Source organism: Streptopelia decaocto (genome assembly GCF_964273445.1).
Source record: "Streptopelia decaocto genome assembly, chromosome: 2".
In the NCBI taxonomy this organism is placed as follows: domain Eukaryota; kingdom Metazoa; phylum Chordata; class Aves; order Columbiformes; family Columbidae; genus Streptopelia; species Streptopelia decaocto.
Window position 1 is genome coordinate 157,395,006 of NC_138655.1, and position 26,898 is coordinate 157,421,903.

The following is a 26,898-nucleotide window of genomic DNA, read 5'->3' on the forward strand; positions in this document are numbered from 1 at the left end:
TATTGTGGCCTTTCTGTAATTAAAAGGGGCCTATAAGAAGGATGGCGACGGACTTTTTAGTAGGCCATGTTGCAACAGGACAAGGAGTGAAGGTTTTAACCTAGAAGAGAGGAGATTCAGGCCAGACATGAGGAAGAAATTTTTTACAATGAGTGGCAAAACACTGTCCCAGGTTGCCCAGAGAGTTGGTGGATGAACCATCCCTGCAGACATCCCAGGCCAGGCTGGACGGGGCTCTGAACAACCTGAGCTGGTGAAGATGTCCCTGCTCATGGCAGGGGTAGCCCTGGATGAGCTTTGGAGGTCCCTTCCAACCCAAACTATTCTACGATTCTATGATTTCAAAAGCAAACCTTCAAACCTCCCTTTCTCCATCAAAAACAACATCTCTAACACCTCTTCCACTCACCTCTGCTCTCTCAGAGATAAGCCAAGAACATTGCTCCATCCTCCCCCAGGCTGTGTTAGCCACTCAGCTAAATCCTGTCTTAGTGGACTGGTTTTGAGGTGTTTGCCTTTTAGTTTTAGAGCTCCAGTCATATTCCAGAGTTTCCAGAAGTTAAGCAAAATTAAACTTTTCTTTCAAAAATCCATAACCATAAAACTGTTTTTACCCTTCTTCATTAATGATTTACCTTCTGTGGAATAAATGCACCAACTGAGGACAGAATCATTATTAAAATCTCAGTTAACAACACAATATTACTTGGATCCTTTCATTTCCTCCACTATTATAAAATTCAAGATTCATTTCATCTATTAATATTAGCAATCTATTTTTTTTTAATTTTGACCAGGCACAAATTAAAGGGGGAATGATATTATGGAAGAGGCACTAGAACTTATTCCTTTTTTTGTAAAATCTATTTTTTCATTTCCATCAGTTCCTTCTTTGCATTTAATATTGGCTTCTTTTGCATTGATATTCCCAGTGACTTCATTTGATACCTGGCATTACTCCCATGGAAGTCAATTGGAAGAAGCCAACAGATATCCTTGGACGGTGATTAAAATTAGGGGTCAATGAAGAGCTGAAGGCTGGCAAACAGGTTTGGGAGCAAGGGAGCTGGGTTCTGGTCCTAGCCCTGCCACAAAATTGTTCTGTGACCCTGTACAAGTCATTTTATTTCGCTGTACTGCCATTTCCACGTTTAAAATAGGAACAGGAGAGTCTGCTGCTTGTCGTTCAAGTCTCCTAGCAAATAAAACGTGATGTATAAGAGCAACGTGAGCAAGAAGGAGCAGATCCTTCTCTCAAGAAATCAGTGTCCTAGAGTAACAGCAGACAGTGAGGACAGGGGCAGAACAGAGACACACTCTATTTTTCCGAAAGCTCACAAATTGCTCCTGTTCCCTTATAACAGATCATTGCTGGTGGGTTCTAATGAGATTTCCTTTGTGCCTTCTAATACTAAACATAACTGAGATTTCTTTGCAATATTCCACACAGAAAAGCTCTGTTCATGTGCAGTGCTTCCTTGACAAAGAAAGGCTGGATTTTTAATGCTCTAGAATAACCAAATTCTACAGTTATGGCACACTTATTTCTCAGCTTGTTTCTGTACCACTACAGTCCTCAGAGCTGCACATCAGCTACGTATGCATGTGATTGCTCTTGCCATCTTCTCGATTGCAAACAGGGGATTGCTATTGTGGCAGGTCTTCCCAAACGCTGAAGTGCTGAATTCCAATGATTTCAGTGGCAACTGGAGAAAATAGGAAAAGAAATTTAAATGAAGCCTTCTGTAATAAGAAGCCCTTGGTACAATCAACCACAATCATCCCAGCAAGATCTTTGTCTAACACCTCCTTGCAGTGACAATTCTGCAACTGCCTGTGGGAATACATTCCAGTGCTGAACTATCCACAGCACTGGAAAGTTTTTCCTGATGTTTTACCTACATCTTTCCTGCTGGAGCTGAAGTCCGGGACTCACCCTACTTGCAGAAGGAACAAGGACACATTGTGCCCCGCTTTGCCCAAGCCTTGCATGTATTTGGCAACTTGTTTTGTCTCAGCTTGGTCCCTCTTCAGACCACACGCTTCTCTCTCCCTCAGCCTTTCCTCAAAGGCAGGTTTTCTACACCTTCAATAATTCTTTTTACAGCTCTCTGAGCTTTTTCCCAACTGAGTCGTATGTATCCCAAGGTGTGGAAATTGTTCTTGAGCCGAGACCCCACCATTGCCAAGCTAGAGTCTTACGTCTGGGTAGGAACAACCCCAGGTTCCAGTATAAGCTGGGGAATGACCTATTAGAGAGCAGTGTAGGGAAAAGGGACCTGGGGGTCCTGGGGACAGCAGGATGACCATGAGCCAGCACTGGGCCCTTGTGGCCAGGAAGGCCAATGGTACCTGGGGTGTATTAGAAGGGGGTGGTTAGTAGGTCAGAGAGGTTCTCCTGCCCCTCTACTCTGCCCTGGTGAGACCACACCTGGAATATTGTGTCCAGTTGTGACCCCTCAGTTCCAGAAGGACAGGGAACTGCTGGAGAGAGTCCAGCGCAGGGCAACAAAGATGATGGAGTGGAGCATCTCCCTTATGAAGAAATCTCTTGAGCTTGGAGAAGAGGAGACTGAGGGGTGACCTCATGAACGTTTACAGATATGTAAAGGGTGAGTGTCAGGAGGATGGAGCCAGGCTCTTCTTGGTGACAACCAAGAATAGGACAAGGGGTAATGGGTACAAACTGGAACACAAAAGGTTCCACTTAAATTTGAGAAGAAACTTCTTCTCAGTGAGGGTGCCAGAGCCTGGCCCAGGCTGCCCAGGGAGGGTGTGGAGTCTCCTTCTCTGCAGACATTCCAACCCACCTGGACACCTTCCTGTGTAACCTCATCTGGGTGTTCCTGCTCCGGCGGGGGGATTGCACTGGATGAGCTTTTGAGGTCCCTTCCAATCCCTGACATTCTGTGATTCTGTGTGAATGGAAAGGTTGTCCTGTGCGTTCTGCAGTGTGTCCCTCTGAACAGGCAACCCAGAGGACTGATGGATTTTTGCAGCACTGGATTTCTGCTGTACTCCCAAGCATCACGGCCCTGGATCTTTTTTTCCGCATGGCAGCAGCTTGGCCAATTGCTCCTCATTTTGTATTTGAGAAATTGATTTTACCTCCTCTGCCAGGGAGTGCAACATTTTAATTACTTCTGTGGATAAAGCCTGTTGTTCCCATTCTGATCAGGACTTAAGAGATAAGTAAAGCAAAGCCTATCAGAGATCCTACAGAAGCTTGAGCTGGAACTCAGGCTACCAGAATACTCCCAACCAGTTCCTCTGCCATATGTCCTTCTCATGCTTGTCCCATGCCATTTTTTCTTTAAATCTTTCTTCCCAATATAATTGAATTCTTTTCAAATCTGGTGTTAGTGGCCACTTGCAACCATTTGAACTGTGGCAGTTGAATAATTAAGAGTCTGTGCTCTATCCCACAGCACGGATAGGCCACGATAAATGGGAAACAGATTGGTTGCTTGCTGGATTATTGATTATTTCCCTGCTGCCAGTCCCTGCTTCTCAGCACAAATGAATGGCATTTGGTTGCGAAAATAAAGGACAATATCAGCGGCCTTTGGGAGTAAGAGAGTCTGAGTTAATATGGGGCCAGGAAAGTCAAGATAGGAATTGTAACACTCTTTCCAAAGGTCCTAATCCCAATTTAGGGGCCATTGAGACACCTACAAACAGGTAACACTTCGAGGCTGCCTACAAAAACAGTCCTGTCTCATTCTTCTGAAATCCATGGAGAGGCACTGCCCATGCCAGGGACTCACAATACCCTGGCATCACAGCCAGGGCTGGCTGCCCTCACTTGGGAATACATTTATCACTGATAAGATGCCAAAATGTCCAAGATATGAATGCTGGGGAGCTTTGGGAAGGAAAACAGGTTCTTCTCCCAGGCATAACGGACTGCAGCAGTATTTCACCTGCATCTGTATTGGCAATGTGTCACTCCTGTCTCTCTACAAAACTGATGGAGCAGTGGTTGGATTCTTAACAGAATCGTTTCTACACTTTGTACTTTTTATTACATGTGTTCTATGCTATGAAGCTAAGGAAATAATCTGAGAAGGGCATTAGGGCAGCTGGGCAAGAAGCAGTTGATAGGAGGGTAGGGAGATAAGACCAAGGTGGAAGCCCATGACAGCGAGAAATTGCTTGGATGAGTCCATCAGGGAGCCCTTCAGCATTCCGAAGACCTGCAGTTTAACTGGGGGGCCTGAATGGAGAGAAGTCCCTCAGAGCTGAGGAACCTATGTCAGAGACGGTGGCACAGGGAGTCCATCACTTCAGCGAGGGAGATAGAGCTACGCAGCCCAAGGGATGGAGTGAGGGTCATGCTGCACTGCCAGAGACACCAGGAAGAGACAAATGGTCTGTTTTGGCTTTGGTAGACTGAAAAGAAAAAATCTTGCAATATGTAAAAGCTGGAACAGCAAGAAAAGGAACAACCTGTCCCCCATGTACTCAGTAAGAACCAAACTGGAGCAGGAAAGGCTGAGGTTATTGTGGGAGGGAAAATGGTCTGGGAGCCCTGGGAGCCCAGAGCACCATGCAATGCCCAGCACTGCAAGAAGAGGTTGGATGAGCATTTCTCAGGAATGACACAGGTTGAATAAACACTGCCAAAGGGAGGAGGATGGACTGGATGACACCTGGAGATCCCTTCCGGCATGAGCTCCTCAATGGTACATTGCCAGCTGCCAGGTGTGGGACAAGTTTCCAACAGGCAGTTTACACCAGCACTTCTCCCCGGTGACCAGCAAAAACAGACACTTTCTGGTGTTAAAACAAACTTTGGTACCAATAAAGACAAAAGGACAACTAGGGACAACAAAAGGGATCTGGGTGTCTGGATTGACAGCCAGCTGAATATGAGCCAGTGTGTGTCGAGGTGGCCAAAAAGACCAACAGCATCCTGGCTTGTATCAGGAATAGTGTGGCCAGCAGGACTAGGCAAGTGATTTTGCCACTGTACTCAGCACCGGTGAGGCCAAACCTTGAATCCTGTGTTCAGTTTTGGGCCCTTCATCATAAGAAGGACATGGAAATACTAGAGAGAGTGCAGAAGAGGTGACAAAGCTGGTGAGGGGCTGGAGCACAAGTGTGATGGGAGCGGCTGAGGGACCTGGGGGGTTCAGCTGGAGAACAGGAGCTGAGGGGAGACCTTCTGATCTCTGAACTGCCTGAAAGGAGCTTGGAGCATGGAGGGGGTTGGTCTCTTCTCCCAAGGAACAAGTGACAGGACAAGAGGAAATGGCCTCAAGTTGTCCCAGGGAACGTTCAGATTGGATATTGGGAAAAAATTCTTCCCAGAAAGGGTTGTCGGGCATTGGAACAGGCTGCCCAGGGCAGTGGTGGCGTCACCATCCCTGGAGGGGTTTAAAAGGCATTTAGACACGGTTCTTAGGGGCATGGTTTAGTGCTAGAGTTAGGTTATGGTGGCACTCGATGATCCTGAGGGTCTCTTCCATCCAAAATTATTCTATTATATGATTCTATGACTTCCTTGCCAGGGATGTCCAATTCATTGCTCAATACCATGTAACACAATAATGCTGCACTTCAATGCTTAGTCCATCTGCCTTGTTCTATTTATACTGTGGTCTTGAGTGTTTATCGCCTCCTGCTAATGGCAGTAGATTATTTGCCACGAAAACTTGATTATTTGCCACAAAAACTTAATTATTTGCCTTCTTTGAGAGGGTATTTTTCCTGATTAAAGTCTTCCTGAGAGCAGTACAGGAAGCACTCAGCCCCACCGGGCATTCTTATACCCTAACCACTGAAATCTGGGACAATGGCCAATAATCTGGGACAAACTCTAAAAATACACCAAACGCTCCAGGACATATTTTATTGGTCCTTCCGTACCTGCCTTGAATGTGTCAGGAGGCACGAGGCCACAGGTAAGAACAGTGAAAATAAACCCTCCAGCATGGTCCAGCTGTCTGCAGGACGGATACAGATGCTTTTCTTAGGCAGAACCATTTCAAAGAGAGACACAATACCTCTGTATGAACATTCCCATTGTTAAAGCTTAATTGCAACCAGTTTAAAACCCCCAAGTCTAGCTTTTAAAATAAAATATTGGAATTTGAAAGATGTTCCTCTGCCATTTAAACACCTGGGGAGAGAGGAAGGTGAGAGAGCTGGAGAGATGACAGGCCTTGCCTCTAGGCTCCTGTAGCCACCATACTCACTTTAAAACACCTGCACTGTATTTTCAGGTAAAACATCAACAGCTGAAGACAATGTGGGTAAATACCTACTATCTTTTTTACACTGAGGGTGAACAAACACTGGCCCAGGTTGCCCAGAGAGGTGGTGGATGAACCATCCCTGGAGACATCCCAGGCCAGGCTGGACGGGGCTCTGAGCAACCTGAGCTGGTGAAGATGTCCCTGCTCATGGCAGGGGTGGCACTGGATGAGCTTTGGAGGTCCCTTCCAACCCAAACTATTCTCTGATTCTACAATTCTATGATATTTTACAGAGGATGGTAACTCAAACAGATAGGGTTATGGCACAGTGTAAGGGCAGTGACTGAACACGCTGTTCTTGCTCTGCAGCTTCAAGGGCTGTTGTATTTGCAGGCTCTTTTTTAGGTGTTGCAAAACCCTGTGGGTCCTGCTGGCAGCCACCCAAAAGAGTGCAGCACTTCAGGCTGCCATAACCTGGTCCAAACATGCCCTGAGGACAGAAGAGGTTTAACGCCTTGCCCCTCACCTGCCACCCCCAGCCAGTGTCTGCAACATCGGCTGTTGCACAAAACAAAGCGGAATAACCAGGGCGACTCGGCAGCTCCCAGGGCCGCAGCATTGCACCCTGGCCAGCCTTACCCTGAGAATGGGAAGATTTTCTTTCACCCTTCTGCTTGTCCATCTCACATAGAAGCTTTGTCGACAACCTCTACGCAAGCAAAACAGTCCAATGATGTGACCCGTATTTATTTACCTTCAGCTTTTAATGGAAGGAGGACAGAGTGCTTTACGGGCACAGAACACGAGATTAATAGATTCCCATTACTGGAGGCTGTCACAGCCACCATGATTGTCACCAAGAAGTGATTCTGGTATTGCTACCACCAACTTGGGAGTACATTTTCCTGACAGACATCCAGGCAGTCTTGAACACTTCAAGCAGAAGGGATTTTGCTGTTGTGGCACCTGGTAATCTGTTTGAACGGATAAGTACCATCAGCTGGTAGAAACATCTTCCTCCCACCAAATTTGAGATGCATTGACTTGAACTTGCTGTAAAATGTGCTCTTGGAAGTTAGAGAGATACTTATTTTTTTAGGAGCTAAGCACCACCAATAGTGAAATGACTGCATTTGTATTTTACAGGGAAACTGAGGCAGAGAGATTGAAAGCAGGACATTAAAATGAATGTCTACAGTTTGGTATCATAGTCCATTTACTCTGCTTTTCCTGACTCCTGTCCATTGGCTTTTGCAACAGCTGGAGCTTCCGTACCTGCGGTTCAGGGAAATCACTCTGTGAGCTGTGAGAGCAGCAGAACCTGGTGTTTCAGGGGAATCTGAATGCTGGTTTCTCATCACTTAAAAAGCACAGTAGTGCTCAAAGGCACAAGACAAAGCCGGCAGCCACAGTAACCTTCAGTACAGTGAACCTCAATGAAGAAAATACCTGAAAGGAACCTCAAGCATTAGGCAGACCTTTGACGCTATGTCCTGGGTTAAAAAAAGATAGAAAATGCAGTCCTTTACCAATTAAGCATATACCGTCATTGCAGAATTAGTCATATGATGTCCGTAATCCTCCTCGTCTGAGCACAGAAGTCTCCAACTCGAGTGTGGGCGTGCTTTGGTTCCCGGCGAGCTGGCGTGTCTTGGGGGTATGGATTAGAGCCTGGATTCTCCTTTATTGAGAGGGGGTAACACGCTAACGGTGCAGCTCCCATCCAGCACTGTCCATCCTCCAGAGCCTTCTTGCAATTAGGTTCCTGCCCAATAGGCCATACAAGTTCTCCCAGATTTAAAGAGAAATAATTATACAACAACTCTGCTGGTTACAGCGGTAAAAATAATGAGCTATGCCCCAGAAGTCTGAACAAAATTCACAGACGAATAAAGCGACACTAAAGATCCAACCTGAACAAAGCTTTGGCAAGCGGCTCTGACACGGGGTGACATGTGTCAGTTGCTGGTATTTACACTTTAATCGAAATACAACCGAGAACCAAAGGAAAAGTTCAAATTCTGGAGGATGGCAAAACTGTTAGTTTACAGGCATTTTGGTAATAGATCCCTTTGCTTGGTATATTCCCCTCTAATCTGTCAACATCTGATGCCTTGCTCTTTAGTCTGGAGCTAAGAAAAGCTACGAAAAAAATACCTTCATATAGTTTAGGGCCCATTCTGTCTGCCGTATCACTCGCTATTTTTACCGGTCACACTGAAGCCAGACCGCAAAGGGCAAATTTGTCACCATGGGTGGGCTTTTTTAGAGTGAAAATCAAGGCCTCGTACAGACAGTAGCAAAGACCATCTGCATCCACGTCTGGAAGTCCAGGCTCTAATTTAAAGCCGCTTCAAATATAGAAATTCCAGCAAAGTTAATAGTAGCTGCATTATGGAGAGGTGACAGCAGCGAGACCTTAGAAAGCTGGGCAAGGTTTAAATCTGCCTCAGCTCTGTTCCCTTTAGAGTTAGGCAAGGCCTCTGGGAGCTCAATCAGGCTAATACTGGGTATAAATCCTGCTGGGAAATTCTGCAGGTGAGATACTGACCACACAGCAACGGGATTTCTTGAAAACAAGGATAAAGTTCTTCCACAAAACCACCTTTTCTCCACACATTGAGAACCGTGCAACATCGCCCTGCTGTATTAATTGGTCTGTGCTTTTAAAAGCTTCCTAACTCTGCTCACAACCGAGAACTTAGCTTACTGTTATATTAAGAAACCACTTCATGGTGTGGGTTGGTTATTACTGGGAAGCGCTTAATTACAATAAAATGCGTAGTTAAAGTGACAATTTATTTACTCGAGGTTATGAATATAAATGGTTTTTTCTTACCCGTGCATTTTGAAATGGGATGGTGGAGGCTGGGATCCCAGGAGTTTCTTTAGGCTGAGTGATTTCCTACAAGCAGCTTTAGGAACTGATACGGCAACTGCAGCATGTGAACCGGTTTGCTGACTTGGAGCCTCGGCACACATTTCTCACTTGTTGCAAGTAATGCAAGTTTTGCTTAAGACGACTGGAAACGGGTCACTTTAATTGCATCAGAGCTCTGTAATCTGCAACGAACCAATGCCAAGCTGAAAAATAAATCCCTGTTAGTGAATACATGAAGAGATAAGGGAAACATTGGGTCCCCTTCCCCCAGTATTTTCCATGCTTTATAATACCTCTGTCAGTATAAATTTCCATTCACTGAAGAAATTACATTTCACGAGAGCTACAATAGGATTTTAAGATAAATGACATGCGAGCACTGCAGTTTTGCAGAGGCTTAAGCGATCCAAGTATCTTTATCACATGCAGGGTATCAAAATACATGAATTTGACTTGTTACAACAGTCAGACGAGAAAGATTGAGCGTCATATGAGGCTGCAAAGCATAAAACCATCTTAGCTAAAATTTATTTTAGTGCAAGAGGGTTCGGTGTTTTTTTTTTTTTAACTGTTAAGTAAAATTATTCCCAAATGGTCTGAACTGTGCAGCCCTAATGATAACTGGAAACAGGAAAAAGCTCTTGAAAACGCCGCTTGTAAGGGCACTTCTTGCAAGCACTGCCTGATCTTAACGCTTGCTACCTTCCTTCATCGCTATTTCCGAAATTCTTGGAGGCTGACGAAGTTTTTAAGTGTCATCTTGCTAAGGCTGAAACATTATCTCCAGTGACAATACTCACTCCTGGGCTTTTATGTTGCAAGTAGAGAAAACATTTTAGCTTTTCAGGGGGGTAAACATCTCCCTGTGAAACAATGTAAGCAAGGCGGACTGAAAACCCTGGTGTTTAATAAACGAAAACTCAGAGTATCGTTTATCCCTGGGTGAAAATTACCCTGAGTCCATTTGTGTGTCCGTTTGCTCTTTGCAGCATCAGCTGCATCAGGCAGCAGCGCGACGTCTGTGGGTAAAAGGCCACGCTCCACATGCCTTTTTGGGTGGCTTTAAAACAAAATCCCAAGCGCTTTGGGTCCGTTCCCCCAAAAGCGATGACAGGCACATGATAAACGTGCTCCCAGGTCTCTGCCTGCAAAGCACCAATTCAGGTATTGTAAAACAAGGACGTTTCATGGTGCCACGATTAAAAATAGGAGCAGAATTGGCCAGAGAGCATATCAGCCTGCGCAGGGAGGTAGCCCAAGCGATCACTGCATTAGCCACACTGCCTGCTCCCCAGAGCTAATATTTTCTTGGTATTAACTAAATACCTTGTTTTAGCTAACCGTGGGTACAGTGAAACACTGGGTTGTATTTTATTGCCCCACACATTTCTCCACACTTCAGCCACTTGGTAGCTGTTTAAGAACTTATTCCTCCAATTAAATAAGCATAATATTGACTCGTTATTTGGTTTTGAATTAAATAAGCACCCTTATAAGAAATTATCCACCCATTGTTTATCTTTTCTCTTGAGGCTCTGAATGCATCCCGAGCTGGACATTTACTTCTCCTCTGACCACTGTTTTTCATTCCCTTTTGCACCCTTGTGGTCTTCTCAGTGATTTGTCCCACAAGCATCTGGTGACAAAATCAGTCCATTGCTGCCTCCAGATTAAAAAACCCCAATCCCTACTAGTGAGTGCTTATTTCTGAATGAATAATGATCAATTTCTGACCCCATCCCTTTGACAGACATGTCTCCTTATTTGCCGCCCTTGGTTTGACGAGCTGGGTGACATTATCCACCTTGCTTTTCCCTTGCTACAGACCTGCCCAGCAGCAGCTCTTTGTGGGCTCGTTTTCACTACATTTTGCTCCAAAAATCATTTTCTTGAGCATTTTTCGCAGCTTTACCAATTGCATTGCCCATTGGTGCACAAGTTAGCTGTAACTCTCCCCCAAGAGTCTTGTGTTTATAGACACAACCACTACACACCTGTTGATGTATTTCTCTTATAGCAAACATATGAATGAGGTATGATACCATGAATGATGCTATTAATCAGTTTATTGCAACTCCACCTAGGAATCCCATTCACGGTTAAGACCTTATTACGCAAATGCTATACGTACATATAAAAAGTCTCCAGCTTCAAAGAGCTTACAAGCTCTTACAAAAGTCTCCTGAAGTTTCCCACGAGCTTCTTACTGTAAAAAAAAATATATGTATTTCTTCTTGGAACAAAACGCTTCTCAAACTTTTAAAGGAATGATTCATATTTACTCTTATCTCCCTCCAGAGGAGAAAAGCAAATGGTTTTAGAAATATTTTCAGCCTTGCTCCCCACCGGACAAATCAGCGAGAGCTGACTGGCGATTCACCATCGTGCGCAGGAGCTGCGTGCAGCATCCGTGCCGCAGCCCTATGAGTCAGGGGACCTCGCAGCCCCAAAGTCTTGGGAATGACCCAACTTCAGCATCTTCCCTTCCTCTCTCCTTCCCCTTAAGATTCCTTCGGTGCTCCCTAACGCTGTGTTATTTCATTTTAACTAAAATAAATTGCAGTGAGAGTTCAATCCCCCTAACCCTGGCAATAGAGAAAACCTTATTAACCCTTGGAACAGACTGAAAATTGATTCTGCTGAGGTGCCCTGGCACCCCTGGACACTGTCCCTGAGTCACCACCCCTACAAGATCCTGGGGTCAAAAGACTTTTTTGGGTGCAGGCGGGACATGAGCGAGGAAAACAGCTTCTCACCAGCTCGGAAGAGGAGGAGGTTTGTGGGTTTTGTTTTGTTGTTTGTGGTTTTTTTTGCCAGGACGCGGTTTATTTCAAGCCGGGAGGGGACGACAGCGCTGCTCTCTCCCCGGGGAAGGCGGCGGGGGCGGGGGGGGGGTGTCCGGCATCCACCCCCTTTCCCCGAGAGGCCGCGGTGCGTTCGCGCTGCGCCCCTCCATCCTCCCCTCTCCCCCCACCCCGGGGGGCGCGGCGCTCCGCGGGGCGCGGCCGTGACGGGCAGCCCCGCTCCCCACTCAGCGGCCGCGGAGCCCCCGCGCCGCTCCGCCCCCCTCCAGCCTCTTTGTATCAAACATCCGGGTTTCCCCCGCTGGCTCCGCTTCGGCTTCTCCCTTTTTTTAGAAGCCATTTTGGACTCGGTTCAGGTTTTTTTTTTTTTTTTTTTAATTATTAAAACAAAACAAAAAAAACACAACAAGCCTCCCCTTTCCAAATTCCCCCCACCCCGCCTTTTTTTTTCCGCCTTTTTTTTTCTTTCCTTCCCCCTCCTCCCCTGTACATGGCAACTCCCGCCCCAGCCTCTGCTCCCGCCGCCCCCTCGCTCCGCGCCCCGCGCAGCCCGCGATGCCGCGGCACGGCCCCCCCGCCGCCACCAGCCCCTCTCCCCGGCCGCCGCTCCGCGCCCGCTCCGCGCTTTCTCCGCGGGCTCTTGCCTGCCGCCCAGCAGCCGCTCCGGACGCGGGGTCGGTAACGGTGCAAAGTTTCGCTGCTGCCGGCGCTGGCACCGCGTGTGCGCTGCACGGGGAAGCGGAATGTGTGTGTTTGGAGGGGAGGGGGGACGGGGATGGGGAGGGGGGGGGGGGCGAGGGGTGTTGCGCGCCTTGCACACGGCTGCGCGTGCATTGCGCGGGACTGCGCGTGCACTGCGCGGGAAGAGGAAGGGTGTGCGCGCACACAGGCGTGTGCGTGTGAGCTCGCCCCTGCTGCTGGGGGAGCCGAAGGGGCTGGGTTGGGAGGAGGAGGAGAAGGAGGAGGAGGAGGGGGAGTCGGTGTGTGGTGCACGCCGCGCTCCCAGCACAAAAGCCCAGGGAAAGAAACTCTTGGAAAGCTCGGAGCAAACGCCGGGCCAGGCGGGAGCAGATCGAACCGTCCGGGCGCTGCGGGGCTGTTCCTCTCCACTGGATACATTTTGCAACTGCGAAGGAATTAAATCCGATTTAATATTTTTCTTTTCAGGATTTTTTTCTTCTTTTTTTCTTTTTAAGAGAGAGAGATAGGGCAGAGCCTCGCTTCTCCCCCCTTCTTTCGCTCTCTCGATCTTTTTATTTTTATTTTTGTTTCCCTTGGGGATAGAAGGGCACACGAGGAAAAAAAAAAGTAAAGGAATATGATTGCTTCGTGGCTGACTTTCGCCTTGCTTTGTGGAACTTTCTGTGCAGGTAAGTGCATTTCTGCGTGTTTACCTCCTGCTCGGGCTTACGGTCGTCTCTCCAAATGCAGAATTGAATGGGCCGTGCAATTATTCGCAGCCACCCTCCAAAACAGAGCAGAGCAACCAACGAGCCTGCAAACGGGGGAATAACCCCTCCGCTGCCATCTGCTTAATTTTCTTTATTATTTTCTTTTCTTGCTTTTCACCCCTTCGCCCCCCTCCTCTCCGTTTTCTCCCTGCTCGCAGGACGAGCCTTCCCGTGCTGCTTTTTGTTCCCTTCAGGCAGCCTGTGGGAATTAATGGCAATGTAAACACGGCGTGATATCGAGGAAACTTTACGAAAAGGGGCATTTACTTCTGGGCGGGTGCTGCCGGAGTGTATGTGAGGAGTGGGGGGAAACCGGGGAGGTAGCGGGGGTGGGGGGAGAAGTTGGGAGCAGCGGGAGAAGACCTGGGGGGTTGCTCGGAATTGGTGCGGTGCCGCTCAGGTAGTGGCCATGTGTCCGCCGGGCTGCGGTTGTGCAAGATGGGGAGGTGGAAGGGACCCCCTTCCCTTCGCCCCAAGGGGACCCCCAGGTTCCTCCTTAGCCCCCCGGGACGCCGCGATCCCGTCGGGGTTTGCCTGTTAGCACGAAACGAAGCGTTTGGGGCTGGCTGGCGCTGCGGGGAGCTGGAGAAAGTTGGGAAAAAGGGGGTGTGCGGGGCGGGGGGGGTGGGTGCCTGAGGGGAGCATCCCCCGGGAGGACGCTTGTGTGGCGTGGGGGGGGGGTGTTTGTTTTGTATGTTCTTCATCCCATTTGGTTTATGGAACTGGGCTGGCCTCCAAACTTCAGCTCCAGCCGGCGGGGTGCGCATTTTGCCGAGGGACGCGGGGTGGAAGTTTAGCCGAAAGCCCGGGCATGGCCGGGGAAGCAGGAGTGGGCACCCGGGCAGCGCTCCCCGGAGTGGGGGAGTTTCTCCATGGGGTGCCCATCCCGTAGCTGTTGTGGGGCGGGAGGAGTCAGAGCCCCTGTGTTCCCCCTAGCACTGAAAACGCGGGCACGCTGGAAATCCCGACGCTCCCTCCTTGTTTTTATTTTATTATTATTATTATTGTTATTATTGTTGTTGTTTTCATTCCTTTTGTTGCATATTGCCCAGCAGAAAAACCGGGTGGGCAGCAGTTTTGCCCCCCGCCCTTGCGTGGTCACCACAGCCCCTCGACTCCAGGGGCTGAACCTGCCGCCCCCCGCTGCGCAGCAACTTGTTACGCTACGTCCTTTCCCCAGCTGGGGGGCGGGTCGAGGGGGGGCTGTTTGTGGCCGAGAGCTTCCCGGGGACAGGGAGTGAGGGGCAGCGATGCTGCGGCCGTGCCCTTTCCCCGCTCCACGGTGGGAGCCGGGGAGTTCCCGTTGACTTCATTGTATTGCAAAACGGGTGGGAGTGAGGGGGGGGTTTCCCCGCGTGTGTGTGTCTGTGTGTTCCCCCCGCCCTGGGGAAGGGGCTGACCGGGGGGAGCGGGCGGCAGAGCCGGCCCCGGGGCGCTCCTGCAGCCGGGCTTCCTTTGTTCCGAGTGCCCATTAAATATGCACTGCCACCGCCTGCCTTTGGCATTATAAACAGTGCCATCGCTTAATTATTTTATTTTTAAGTCATACCGAAAGTGTGTGTGTGGGGGGGGGCGGCAATAAAAAGGGAGCGGGCAATAAAAATAATAATAAAAAAAATTGATGGTGAGCAAAGACAGCTTGGGCTTTTTTTATCTGATCGCTGGGACACTTGTACGTAGCTTTGTTTCCATGTGTTAGAAGGGGGTTGTGCGGGCTTGTATTTACATAGCAGTGCTGAGGGAGAGCAGGTATTTTGGAAGGAGCAGGCAGTGTGTGTGTGTGTGCCATCAGCATTCGTGGTGCTCGGCGTTGCTATCATCACAACAGCTCTCTTGGCTGGAAAATTCTATTATGTGCATAAAGGAGATTTATGGTCAATGTATTTTCTTTCCATATATCTTGGAATCCTTTTATCTCGGGTGATTCAATAAAAGAGATGGCTTCCGAGTTTGGGTTTGTTTTTTTTTTTGTTTGTTTTGGGTATGGGCTTTGGTTTTTGTTTGGTTTTGTGTATATGTGTGTTTTTTTTAACCTGCTCCTATGGCTCTGTACATATAGTGGTCGAATTCTAAGTTGGAGGGAGAAAAAGCATTTGTTTAAAAAGAAATTAACCCTGAAAGCTTCTTAAATGTATCATGTTATGAAAAGGATAATCTAATAGGGCATACCTACGGTGACTTTTTCTCCCCCCTTGAAAATACAATAAAGAACCCTCCCCCCTCCAAATGAATATAATTGTGTTTATTTGGAAGGGTCCTCTTGGATCATTAAATCAGTGCATTAGCAATTCTGTAAATCCCTCCCTCTTTTAAAGCCTTTTTTTTTTTTGCCTTTCTTGTGGTATTTAGGAGCATTTATCAATGTGATCTTTATTGTCCAGTTTTTCCTAAAGCTGTTCAGTCAGGAAGAAAAAAATAAACCAACCTCAAATACCCAAAGTTGCAATGTGTTGCTGGGATTCATAACACCGGGCTTTGCTTGAACTGTGTCTTTTGTGTGTGTACATGTTAGGACTGTGCAAAAGTGGTGGGCTTTTCAAAAATCGCTTGACCTCCATTGTTGATGCTTCTCTTCACTACCTTGGCTGGCTGTAACAAAGCAAGCACAGGCTTCTATTCTTTAAAAAAACCAAATAAATCTGTTACGCTTAATTTTTGGAATACTGAGGATTCATTGAGGAAAACATTATGTTCGTTTTTAGTCCTTTGTTTGCAAATTTTCTGCAGCCCAAATGTTCAGAAACCATATTTTAATCGACGAGCTTTAGAAAATACAGAAGGTGTAAAAGGATTTGTCTTGCAGAATGCATTGCTAATGCGTCTTCCCGAGCCATTGCATTACTTTTATTTCGGTGCAAGTTTAAGTAATGCCATGCAGCAATGAACTGTGCTGCAAATGGATCTGGTCTCCTCTTTCACTGTCTTGTATTTATCCTCTTGTGCTTGAGAAAGGGAATAAAACTGGCTTCATTAGCTTGCTAATTAAACACAATGAAGTGCATGGCCCAAGGTTAATGGCAATGGCCTTTAAAAACACAAAACTCTTGAACAGGTGTTTGGGATATATATATTTTTTTTTAATCTGTCATCAAATCTAGATAATTATACCGCCGAGGTAACCATTGTCACAGTTCTGTGGAGAAGAAAATGCTACGTTAAAGATGTGAGCGCACAGTGTATTATTTTTAGTGGCATTATTTATAAACACCTCTCCAGGTCCTGCATGGCCCGTGGTTTAACTCCCCCCTACTCCCCCCTGCACCATTTCAAAGCATCTTCAGCACGTCCCCTTTTGGGTGGGTTTTTGTGGATGAGGCAGGGTTAAAAACTCCGTATCCCTGGACCAGAGTGAGAGTCTAACCCATGCCTGGGTAGTTAGCTCAAGTATTTATGCGTGGAAATTTCTGCCATATCTTTGAGCAGCCCATCCAGGCTGTAATGCCCCTGCTCGCTTGATGAGATAGTAAGAAACAGCCAATTAACGCGGAGGTCTCTTACTCCCCGCGTTCGAGCTGTCACCAGCCTCCTGTCCACTCTGGTCTCCATCAGCTAAAACACGCTTGTCAGGGGGGTTTTTTTGTGCTTTACATGACGCAACAGTTGTAGACCTCCCCTGCTGCTGCTGAATAGATGGTTGAGAAGAAAGAAGCAGGACAGCCTTACTTTTTTCCTTTTATTTTTTTTTCTTCCTTTTTTTTTCTGTTCTCTCCCACCACGTTCCCCCCTTCCCCACCACGCACACACTCCTTGCTTTGCAGATCAAGGGTTTCCTGGTTTCACCACTTCTGGGAAGCGGGATGAGGGTTTGGATAGAAGAGGAACAGCTTTTGGAGTATTGGTGATGGGACTGCCCTTAACACCAGCCCAGGAATCCCGCTGCTGTGATTTGCATCTTGCCTGTTCATGGGGTGGGTTCGTAGAGCCACAGAATAGTTTGGGTTGGAAGGGACCTCCAAAACTCATCCAGTGCCACCCTGCCATGAGCAGGGACATCCTCACCAGCTCAGGTTGCTCAGAGCCCCGTCCAGCCTGGCCTGGGATGTCTCCAGGGCTGCGTTCCTCTGCAGAAGTATAAAGGAACAAAGGGATGTTTATCTTAATTTATCAAGAGTGAAGGAGGTGGATGGCAGAGATGCTTTGAGGCTGGATCTCCGGCAAAGATGCGCTTGTGTGCTCTGTCCACGGGGTGCCTCTTTCTAGAAAGCCAGGACAGCTATAAAATTAAAAGAAGTCAAAGTTGCTCCAGTTCTAGGTCTTGTAGTGGAAGGAGTTACAGCTGTCATGTTTCAGGGCCTACTCCTAGGGGCATTTGTAAAATTTAATGTTAATAGTAGTTGACTGTGTGGAGCTGCACTAGAATAGAATGAAGTGACATTTTAGTAACACCGCATCCTTCAAACCCCGTAAAATATAACACCTCTCTACCAGCCACACCCAGGACAGTTATTTTGAGTTTAACCTAATAGCTGTAGTCTAAAAGTGGCCGAAACAGCTTGATCTGTACTCTAAAAGTTGCTGAAGCAGCTTCATAACCCTCTTGCTTCTGGCTGTGTGTGGCCAAGGCCATTTGCTGGGTGCTCCTTCTCCTTGGAGTACCACACCCGGTGCTGGGTCATGGCCTCTCCTTATGGTACCTTCTGGAAATCTGCGTATCCCACCCCATCAGCCCGTGCTGGAAAAGTGTTATAATTTGGGAAGGGTGGAGGCAGGGAGAGAACCTGTTTGAGTTCAGTGGTAACCTAGACTCAACTGAAAGCCCTTATGGGTCTCAGCTTTGGTGACCAGAGAACTGACTTGAAAAAGTCTTGTGAAGGCAACTCTGGTGAAGTCAGGGTTGGTCGGTACCCACTTCAGCATAGGCTTCTCTTGCTGTTGGACTGAAGAAGTGGTGTTAAAAAAGCACCGGCGTTTTCCAGGTCCCTTGGTCAGGTGCAGGTGGTGATACCGGCAGTGTGGTGGTACCACAGTGCCCAGGATCCGGTGTTCTCGTTTTAACAAAACATTGTGGGAAGTTGGAAAATGCGAACCACAGAGCGTAATCTCTGCTTTAAAGAGGTGTTGTCTTTCCCTTTTATCCCTCCTTGGCCTTTGATTTTAGAACTAGCAGGGGGGTGTGATTTTCTTGCCTGGCCAATAGTGCTGCCTGGATCTGAATTATTCAGTGTAGCACTTGGCATTCTGCACCCTGTTCCCACTTAAGCTCTTTTTCGCCTGTTCCTTCATGTGGAGATTTTCACATCAGTGAAATTGGATGTGTTTAAGAGAGGTGTTTGTGGCCACAGCATTCACCATATAAGCTCCCTCTCCCCTGCCTTTCCCCTCCATTAACCATTGAGGATCAACTAATGTCTAATCTCTTCTCTTCATTATTACTTCATTCTGAAATAATTTTGTATCTCTTTAGTCATTTGTTCCTTTAAGGTATATTAAAAAATATACATCACTTTTTTTTTTTCACCCCCTTAAATCTTCCTTGTAAGTTTTCTTGGAGCCACTAAAGTCAAAGGGGCAGAGAAGTAAATTAAAGATGAAACGCTCTGCCTGCATTCTGCAAACCCAGCACATGTTATGCTTAGATTTGAATGTAACTGTTGGCCTTTTTCACCAATTTCATGTTCTTTTCGTTCTGTCATCTTCCTCCTTTACTATGGTATAGCTTCAATTCAAACTTAGAAGTTGAGAGCAGTAATTGTCAGTGTACACTGTAAAATAATAACAATAATATACTTCCCTCCAGCACACAAGTGCCTCTTATTTTGCTGTATTTGAGTCTTGTCGCTCTGATGATGTTATTGCGTGTGGCATTGGTCCATCACGCTACTTAAGAAAAAAATACGTTACTGATGTCTAGGTGCCTTGGAAAAATACGGCTCCTCTTTTGCGAAGTGCTGTTTGCGTAGAGACAAAGTCTCTGCCTCAAAACCACTAAGCAGAGGGGCCAAGCACAGGCAAACGTTACTGTCTGCAAGCGCTCCCTGCTGCATCGTGAAGCAGCTCACCTGAGGTCGCACCAAATATTTTGTACCTATACCCAAAAAATGAACTGCGTGTGGAAGTGTTCCTGTATCAGGTAAAATCAGGCTTTAACCTGGTAGAGTGCTTTGGCCACCTTTGTTTTGGTGACTTCGTTGGAGATGGTTTATGTGTTTTTGCTCTTGGAGGAGATACATCCCTCTTGGGTTGGTTTGACTGTAAGCAAGAACTGGCTCACTCACGCAGGTTTGTAAATATAAAAAATATAAAAGGAACACAGCGGAAGGAACAAGCCTGTTTGCGCTCGGCTGGAGGAAGATGCGAATTACTCGTTTCTCGTTAATAATTCTGCAATTTCCAGCTTGGTGTGCCATTTCATTGCAGGTTTGGTTTCAGATCATAGGGGATCTCTGCGGGCAGGGGGTTGCTCGCAGGAGGACATGGGCTGAACAGGAGGCAGCCCCAATCCAATGCATCATTTTTTGGCTCACTGATGGGTTTGGGAAGCGAGGATGTATTAAGGAGCTGAAACGAGCCTGTTAAATTGTGTGCACAGGAGCTGCTAGGAGAAAAACTTGTACCCGCAGATGTTGCCATCGTATAGTGCATAGTTTATGGTATGGAACAAAAGTTTACCAGGTATTCCCACATCTTCTGTGGCGGGAGGGACTTTTCTGAGATCTTGGGAGTCAGTGGCAGGGCAGGACTGTTGCTCCTCATCCTCTTGGGTCCATGGCTGGTGCTCAGATCACCACATTATCCTTTTTTTTTTTGTCCATCTGGAATTAGATTTGCTGGGAAAAGTGGAGTGTTCTGACAGTTTTATGAAACAAGAGGTATAATTTTATTTTCTTTCTGTCTCAGTCTCATACAAATAGATCCATAAATGGGTTGCTCTTCTTTATTTAAAGTGTGTTCACAAGAAGATGCAGCGCTTTGGAGTCTGAGCTATGTTAATTTTCATCCAAGTGGATGCTTGTGCAAATTAAGATGTGGATTTAAACTCAGCTCCTCATGTCTAATATGTGCCCTTGTGTGAGGACAGAAAAAGGGGCTCATGAGAGCAGAGGGACTAAGTTAATCCTCCTCCAGTAAAGCTGGAAATGGAATGTGTTGCTGTCAGTTTTATAGAGAAATAAACAAAAACTGGGGGAGATGAGCGTGTCTCTGGCACTCACCAGACCAATCCAGAATCCCAGGCTGATTGAGCCCCAAACCACAGCAGCAAAGGTCATTTTAAAAAGTCCATGGTAGCTGCCACTGCCCTGTAGTGTCTTAGGTGCTGGGACTACCTCTACTTTATTTAAAGCTTTTCCCATTATAGAACTTGTTTTCTAACTGGCAGCAGAAGTTTTAAATTTTATATGTGGTGCCTGTAGTGCTAATGTAATGCTTTGTCCTAATTTATTGCTCTAAGGTGTGAGGTTATAAGCCTTTGAGTGGATGACAGGGATAAAGTTAGCTCCATTTGTGCCTCATCTATTGAATGGTCAATCTCAGTGGCTAACCCTTCTTTCTTCTGACATTATCTGTTTAAAATGCCTTGTGTAATGTGTGCGACTTTTAAAATTTGGCTTTTAGGAGTATTTTGCTTCTTATATAATTTACCTCCGCAGATGGTTTTGAATTCCTGGGGAGGGAGGAATGCAACGGTAGGTCTGAGGTGAAGAAATGCTCAATCAAGCTTTGTCTCCTTTTTGTGACTTTTTAGAAGTATTTCATAAAATGAGAGTATATTAGGCTTTTTAAACCCTTTTAATGCAATTCTCATGTTTTGCAGTCTGTGGCTTTATTCTGCGCACTGGTGGCTGGTGCTGTAATTTGGCTGAGCTGTCCAGTTACTCTTTTTGCAATTGATACTTTCACTTTTTTTGTGAAATGGTGTCATTTAAGATGTGCACAGTTGATGTCGAAGTCTTTCTCTGGGGCAGCAAGCTGAACTTTATGTTATTGAAGTTGTAAGGAGACGGTGGTACCAGTTTTGGAAGGGCCCCTGAGCTTTGTAGGTGCGAGGAGGCATTTGCTTTGCTCCACACCCATACACTACAGTGTGGATTTGCAAAAGCCCCTGTACTCAGCAGAGGGAAACTTTGACTTGAGATGTGGCTGCTCAGCAAAGTGCAGATTTATGGCTATCTTGCTGGTATCCTTGTCTTGGCATGTTCGCTCTAGGGACAACCAAGACAGGGCAATGCAACCTGTGGGCACCTGGCTCACTTGTTTCTCCAAGTTTTTATTTTTCTTTCCACAGTACGACAACTGAAACACAGCAGGATTTGTATTGCCGCTTTAGCTCCTGAGAGTAATTAATGGGTTAAGATTGCTAATTCCCCTATATATGTGCAGGCTGGGAAATTCAATTGTCCTTGGGTTTTCGTGGTGGGAGTATCCAGTTACAGCTCGGCGGCTATTGGGTTAGCTCTTGGGTGCACTAAAGTTTGAACTCGGAATCCCTGGCTTTCACATGCACTCACAACGGTGCAGGCACTTTTATTTTTATAGGAAAGCCTCTGCTAAGGCACATTCTTACGCCTGGGGCAAGGCATTTTCACAAATACCTATTGCACTTGCACCTGCTTGGCTCCTAAAAAACAAGTTTGGGGTGGTGGCAGTAGGCACTGCTGCTGACATACCTGAAGCAGTTCCCTGCTGTGAAATTCCTGTTTATGTAAGGATGCACGGGAGATAAAGCTTGACACAACCCGAAGGAGAAGAGGACGAGGTGGCGCATTTGATGCTTGGTGCTGCTTTACTGGGTTGTCGGCTCTGCCTGCCAATGTGTGTGGTGTGGAGTTGTGAGTAACTGGCTCTGGTGATAGTACTGGAGCCGTAGCATCTCCATCCGAAATTCTGTGTGTGGGCCTTTGAGTGGGGATGCTGTCATAGGGTATGATCTGTTGCAGAGCCACCTCATCCATGCTCCTTGGTTTCCTTTGAAATATTTCAAAGATAATTGCTCTTTAAAAAAGCAAAAAACAAGACGCACACAAACATAAAACCCCCCAAAAACACACCACACAAAAAAAAACCCAACCGAGCAACAAAAAAACCCAACTGAAACCAACACCACAAAACAACAACAAAAATCCCCCCAAAAAAAACCCCAAAAAACAACTCCTACAAACAAGTAAATAAACCTCCCACCAAATACGACAACTCCAAACTGATGGAGATGGATGTTTTTATCTAGTGGCTGTCGCTTGTTGCAACAGATCTTCAGTCCTTCCTCAGGTTCCTGGAGCATCTTCTTAAAACAAAAGCATGAAGCAGGGGCCTGTAGAAAGGGCAAGCTTGGCACGCTTAGTTACAGCAAGGTTTTAATCACCTTTCAGAATCTTTGAAGCAACATGGTGACCCTCTGCTCTCAATTTCCAGGCTTGTTTGCGCAGGCGATTTCAGAAATGCTCCATCAGGCTTCGCTTTCCTCTAAGCCCGCTTGCTGTTGCTGGGCAGTTCCCCTTGTTGGGTGCAGCTTGGTGGCACAAAGCTCATTCAGCTTGAATTCTGAAGGTGATAGATGCAAAAACAACCCCAACCAAACCAAACCACCCAGCCCATTGAACGTAGCATCCCTGCAAGTGCTTGTCCCCAAGCCCTGGCACTGTGCCTGTTTGCATCGCAGGGAGTTTGGCCGCCGCATCCGTTCCGCAGGGAGGGTATTTTAACATTTATATTGTACCTGAGATAACTGGGGAAGTCTTTCACAGATAATTTTTATGGCTATAGATAATTTTCTGTAGATAGCTTCTGCTATCGTTTAATGGGACAGAGTTAGTGCTGCTAAAAGCAAACATGAGAAACCTTTTTTTTTATTGGTAATAGAATTTCCTTTCCCATGCAATCCTGTACAGATTGGCTATTTATTATGTAAATAACAGCTAAAAGAAGCTCTTCCAAGGTAACTGTAAGCCCCAAAGGTAAATGAGATCACTCCTACACTGTTAGATAAGTGAGATGCAAGTGTATCTGGCTGTGTAACTGTGTCTATAGGCTCCTTCTCAATGAACTGCTGATGAAAGAAGAAACCTCGAGTGAGGGACGTGTCGTTCTTGCAGCCGGCGCTGGAGAATCGCTCTGTTGCCGTCCCTGATGCTTTTTGTGCGTGGAAATGATTTTGAAACAGCTAACGTGCAAAACTTTGAAGTGTGGTACGACAAGATAAAGTCGTCTAAAAATAGGTCTGAATATGAAAGCCAGGCGAAAACTCGGAGAGGGGGGAGCTGGGGGTTGTTTTACAGGCATTGTTGATAGAGTTTCAGGGTCCCGAGAAGGGAAGATGAATGTCTTTCTGTTATAGTAACAGCTGCTCTCTGTCCATCGGGATCTAGTGTTTGCCCATCCAACTCATAATAATTAAACAAAAGAGTTATTTCATAGCAGGCTTGGTGGAGGATTTATGTTGGAATTTTATCTTTCTCCGTTTAGACTTTTCTTCGTCTATTAAAGAAAAATACAAAGTTAACCTCTCACCTGAACTGGGTCTGGCTGCTTGTCAGATCCAGCTAATTACTACCAGGAGGAAGCCAGCAGTTAACTGGGCATTCAGAGTTATATTTAAACAAACAAAAAATCTTCAAGTTTCACTATAAAGAGCTCCTCAGGGTTTTTGTGTCCTGAATCCCTGAGCAGTTGGGTGACTTTACAAGGTTGTTAGTAGCTCCCTAGTATGGCCATGTAATATGATGTACAGATTTCTCTTATACTTTCGCCTTATTTTTCAGTGTGTTGTGTGTTTTTGTTTGTTTGGCTTGTTTTTTTCTCTCCCCGTTTTGAGGGCTAACAGCCAGTATAAATAAGCAAACAGCCCCAAAGGACTCCCAGACTCTCAATGCATAACAGCATTTTGGGAATAGATCTACATTGTGGGACTTTATTTCCCGTGTAGTTAATTCTGCAAAACCCCCTGGGATGAGTCAGGCTTAGGGGAGTCACAGAGGTCCAGAGTAAGGCCCAGTTTAGTTGGTCAGTACGTTTTCATGTATTCAGCCACAACTTTTAAGACAATTTGGGGTTATATCTGTACCCTAGAATAAAACAGCCCTGGCCAAATGGTATGGCATGTGCTGACATTCTCCTCCTACCTGAGCAGGGTGGCCACGATCCTGCCCTGTCCTGTCCCCGAGCCATATGTTGAGAGAGGCACCATCCAGAGCCACATCACCCATTCCTCCTCTTTGCAAATCTCTCCTGCCTTTTTGTGTCACTGGGCTTTGTCCCTGCAGAGACTTTCCAGAAGATCGCATCTAGAAATAGCTGGTTTTTTACATTTTTCATTGCAGTGGTACAGCTTCTTTTCTTTTTTTCAATATGCTGAAGCTACTATTCCTTGAAGATCACAGACTTGAATTTATCCATTGCTGAGGCATCATGAGAAGTGACCCAGGGCTCCCATCGCAGGATCCCTTCCCAGGTCTTAATGGGATAAATGCTTCCATGTAGCTGCCTTTTGAATCCTGCCTGTTAATTTAATACCATTTACCTTTCTCCAAAGGAGAACAGACCCGGTTGGCTGGTAAGGTTAAAACCTGAGCTGTGCTATGTTTATATTAATAATTTCCACTGGTAAAATATGGATCTGAGACTTTCCTGATTCATTTAAACCTCATAGTTAATAGGCAATAGTGGAAATGTACCACGATCATGATTATTGCAGTGACCTGATTTCACATGCATTTCTCTTCTAACTTCTGTTTTGGAAAAAAAAAAAAAAAAACCAACCCAAAGAATTATATATAAAATTGATTTTGGGAGCCCTGGGAAGGAGAAGGAAACCATTTATTTCAACCCCCAAATTCCTTTGAGCTGTAGAAACATTGTCAAAGTAATTGTAGCCCTTTCAATTTTTTCTGTGTAGTCTCAGAAGAACTGTGCTCTGTTGATGGATGTCACTGTTTTTTTACTTGTGACAAATATCTCCCAAGGTATTGTTTGAGTGATGTAAAATTGGTTCATGTGTAAAATTCTAGCTTTTCATGAATACTTTATCATGGATATGTGCACGCCAGCTTCTCCTGGATTAAGGTGTTATACCTTTAGTGGTTTGCTGCGGGATATCATCTTAATCATTTTTGCTGTAATTTAATCATCTTAATTAAAACTGCATTGAATTGTGGAAAGTAATTTGGGTCTAGAGAGCAGTGGGTTTTGTATTTGGTTTTGGGTTGTTTTTTTCTTCTTTTTTTTTTGTCTTGTTAGAAGATGGTAACGGTCTTGGCAAGATTCTGCTAAAAATTAGCACAGTGTACAAAAACTCATGTTGCCAAGTTAGTACAGTATTTCTCCAGTTAATTGTGGATTTGAAGGGTATAATATAAAAGGTCATCTTTGTTAGTGAACTGCAGGCTTCTCCTGCGAGACAGAAATCCATGTCCGTATCAAGGATGAAATCTTGGCTCCTTGGTTACACAATTGAGCTTTGCTGTAATTTGGACATCATTAGGCTCTTCATTAAAGCAGCAGAACACTAATCAATCTTCGTGCTTTGCTTTCTTAAATGTGCTTAAATGTGTGGTCCCCCCCCGGCCCTGCGAAGGGGAAGGGTCTGAAGATGGGATTGGGTTAAAACCTTTCGGGGTGTTCTTTGGCCAGAAGGTTTCCATTTCTGACGCTGGTTTTGAGAACCGGGGTGTCTGACCATTTCTTCTCATCTTCTTTTGTTGAGCAGAACCAGGAGACGACCACTGTGGAAAAAGCAGCCGCTAGTTTTGGTTTGTGCTGTTAAACTTATAAAACAATACACAAAACTTAATGAAACCAAAATATAATTTTAAAAGCGATTGGCTTTAATTTTCTCTTTCTTTAAACTCAAACAATTGGGTTTAATTTTTTTTTTTTTCTGGGGGGGTGGGGAAGAAAATAACCCAAACCAGATTTGTTTCTGTGGTACATGGTTATAGGGTGCAATTATGGAGGAAAGACTTCTTTCTTTCTTTTTTTCTCTTTTTTTTTTTTCCTGTGCCTTTGCCCCTTTTTTGTACTCTGGGATTTGTTTTCATTAGGATGTTGGCACTGCCAGGAACATATTTTTGTGGCTCTGACTTGAGCATTGTAAAACATAGCTGGCACTTACCATCTCTTTGTTTGATTGCTGTTTCTTTAAACCAGTAGATATTTTTCTAGTTGGAGGGATGAATGGATCTTTCCCACTTATTAGACGGATCTGATTTTGCACAGCTGTAAAAGTTAGACTTGTGCTTTGGCAGAGCTTCATTTGCCAGGTTTTGAGACTCTAAATTTTGGTGCCTACCATCACCTAGATTTGGGTACGTGATATGCTGGAGGTGCCCGTGTCCTTGAGACACTCACCGGCGTAAAAACACTTGGAGAGGCAGGCACAACAGCATCAGATGATCTCTCTAAAGGACTGTCTTCTGCAATGTATGTGCCAACTTCACTTTCCTACATCTTGATGATGATAATCTGAGAGTACCCCTCCAGCGGGACATGGAAGCGTTGTTACTCACACGCACAGATGAGGACCTGAGCGGAGCAACGTGCTCTACCAGAGCAATGCTCAGACCCTTCATGGTTGTTTGGGCAAGCTGAAGTCTGTGGTCCCTGATCCCCAGAGACGGGGGCTTGTACGTGGA

General features: G+C 45.9%; 1 protein-coding gene and 1 long non-coding RNA gene across 2 annotated transcripts in view; one reads left to right on the forward strand and one right to left on the reverse strand.

The window, feature by feature from the left end:
* Window positions 1–289: 289 nt before the first annotated feature.
* On the reverse strand, window positions 290–9,268 carry LOC309436391. The gene is made up of 3 exons (XR_014183331.1): window positions 9,040–9,268; window positions 7,745–7,988; window positions 290–1,706 (listed from the first exon to the last, which is right to left on the reverse strand). It is a non-coding gene; the product is annotated as an uncharacterized lncRNA (long non-coding RNA).
* A 3,609-nt stretch (window positions 9,269–12,877) lies between these two features.
* ACVR2B (activin A receptor type 2B) overlaps window positions 12,878–26,898 on the forward strand; it is a 101,084-nt gene continuing 87,063 nt past the window's right edge. Inside the window, exon 1 of the mRNA XM_082047137.1 lies at window positions 12,878–13,255. Within this exon, the coding sequence (XP_081903263.1) occupies window positions 13,204–13,255 (52 nt within the window). The 5' untranslated portion in view covers window positions 12,878–13,203. The remainder of the gene's footprint in view (window positions 13,256–26,898) is intronic.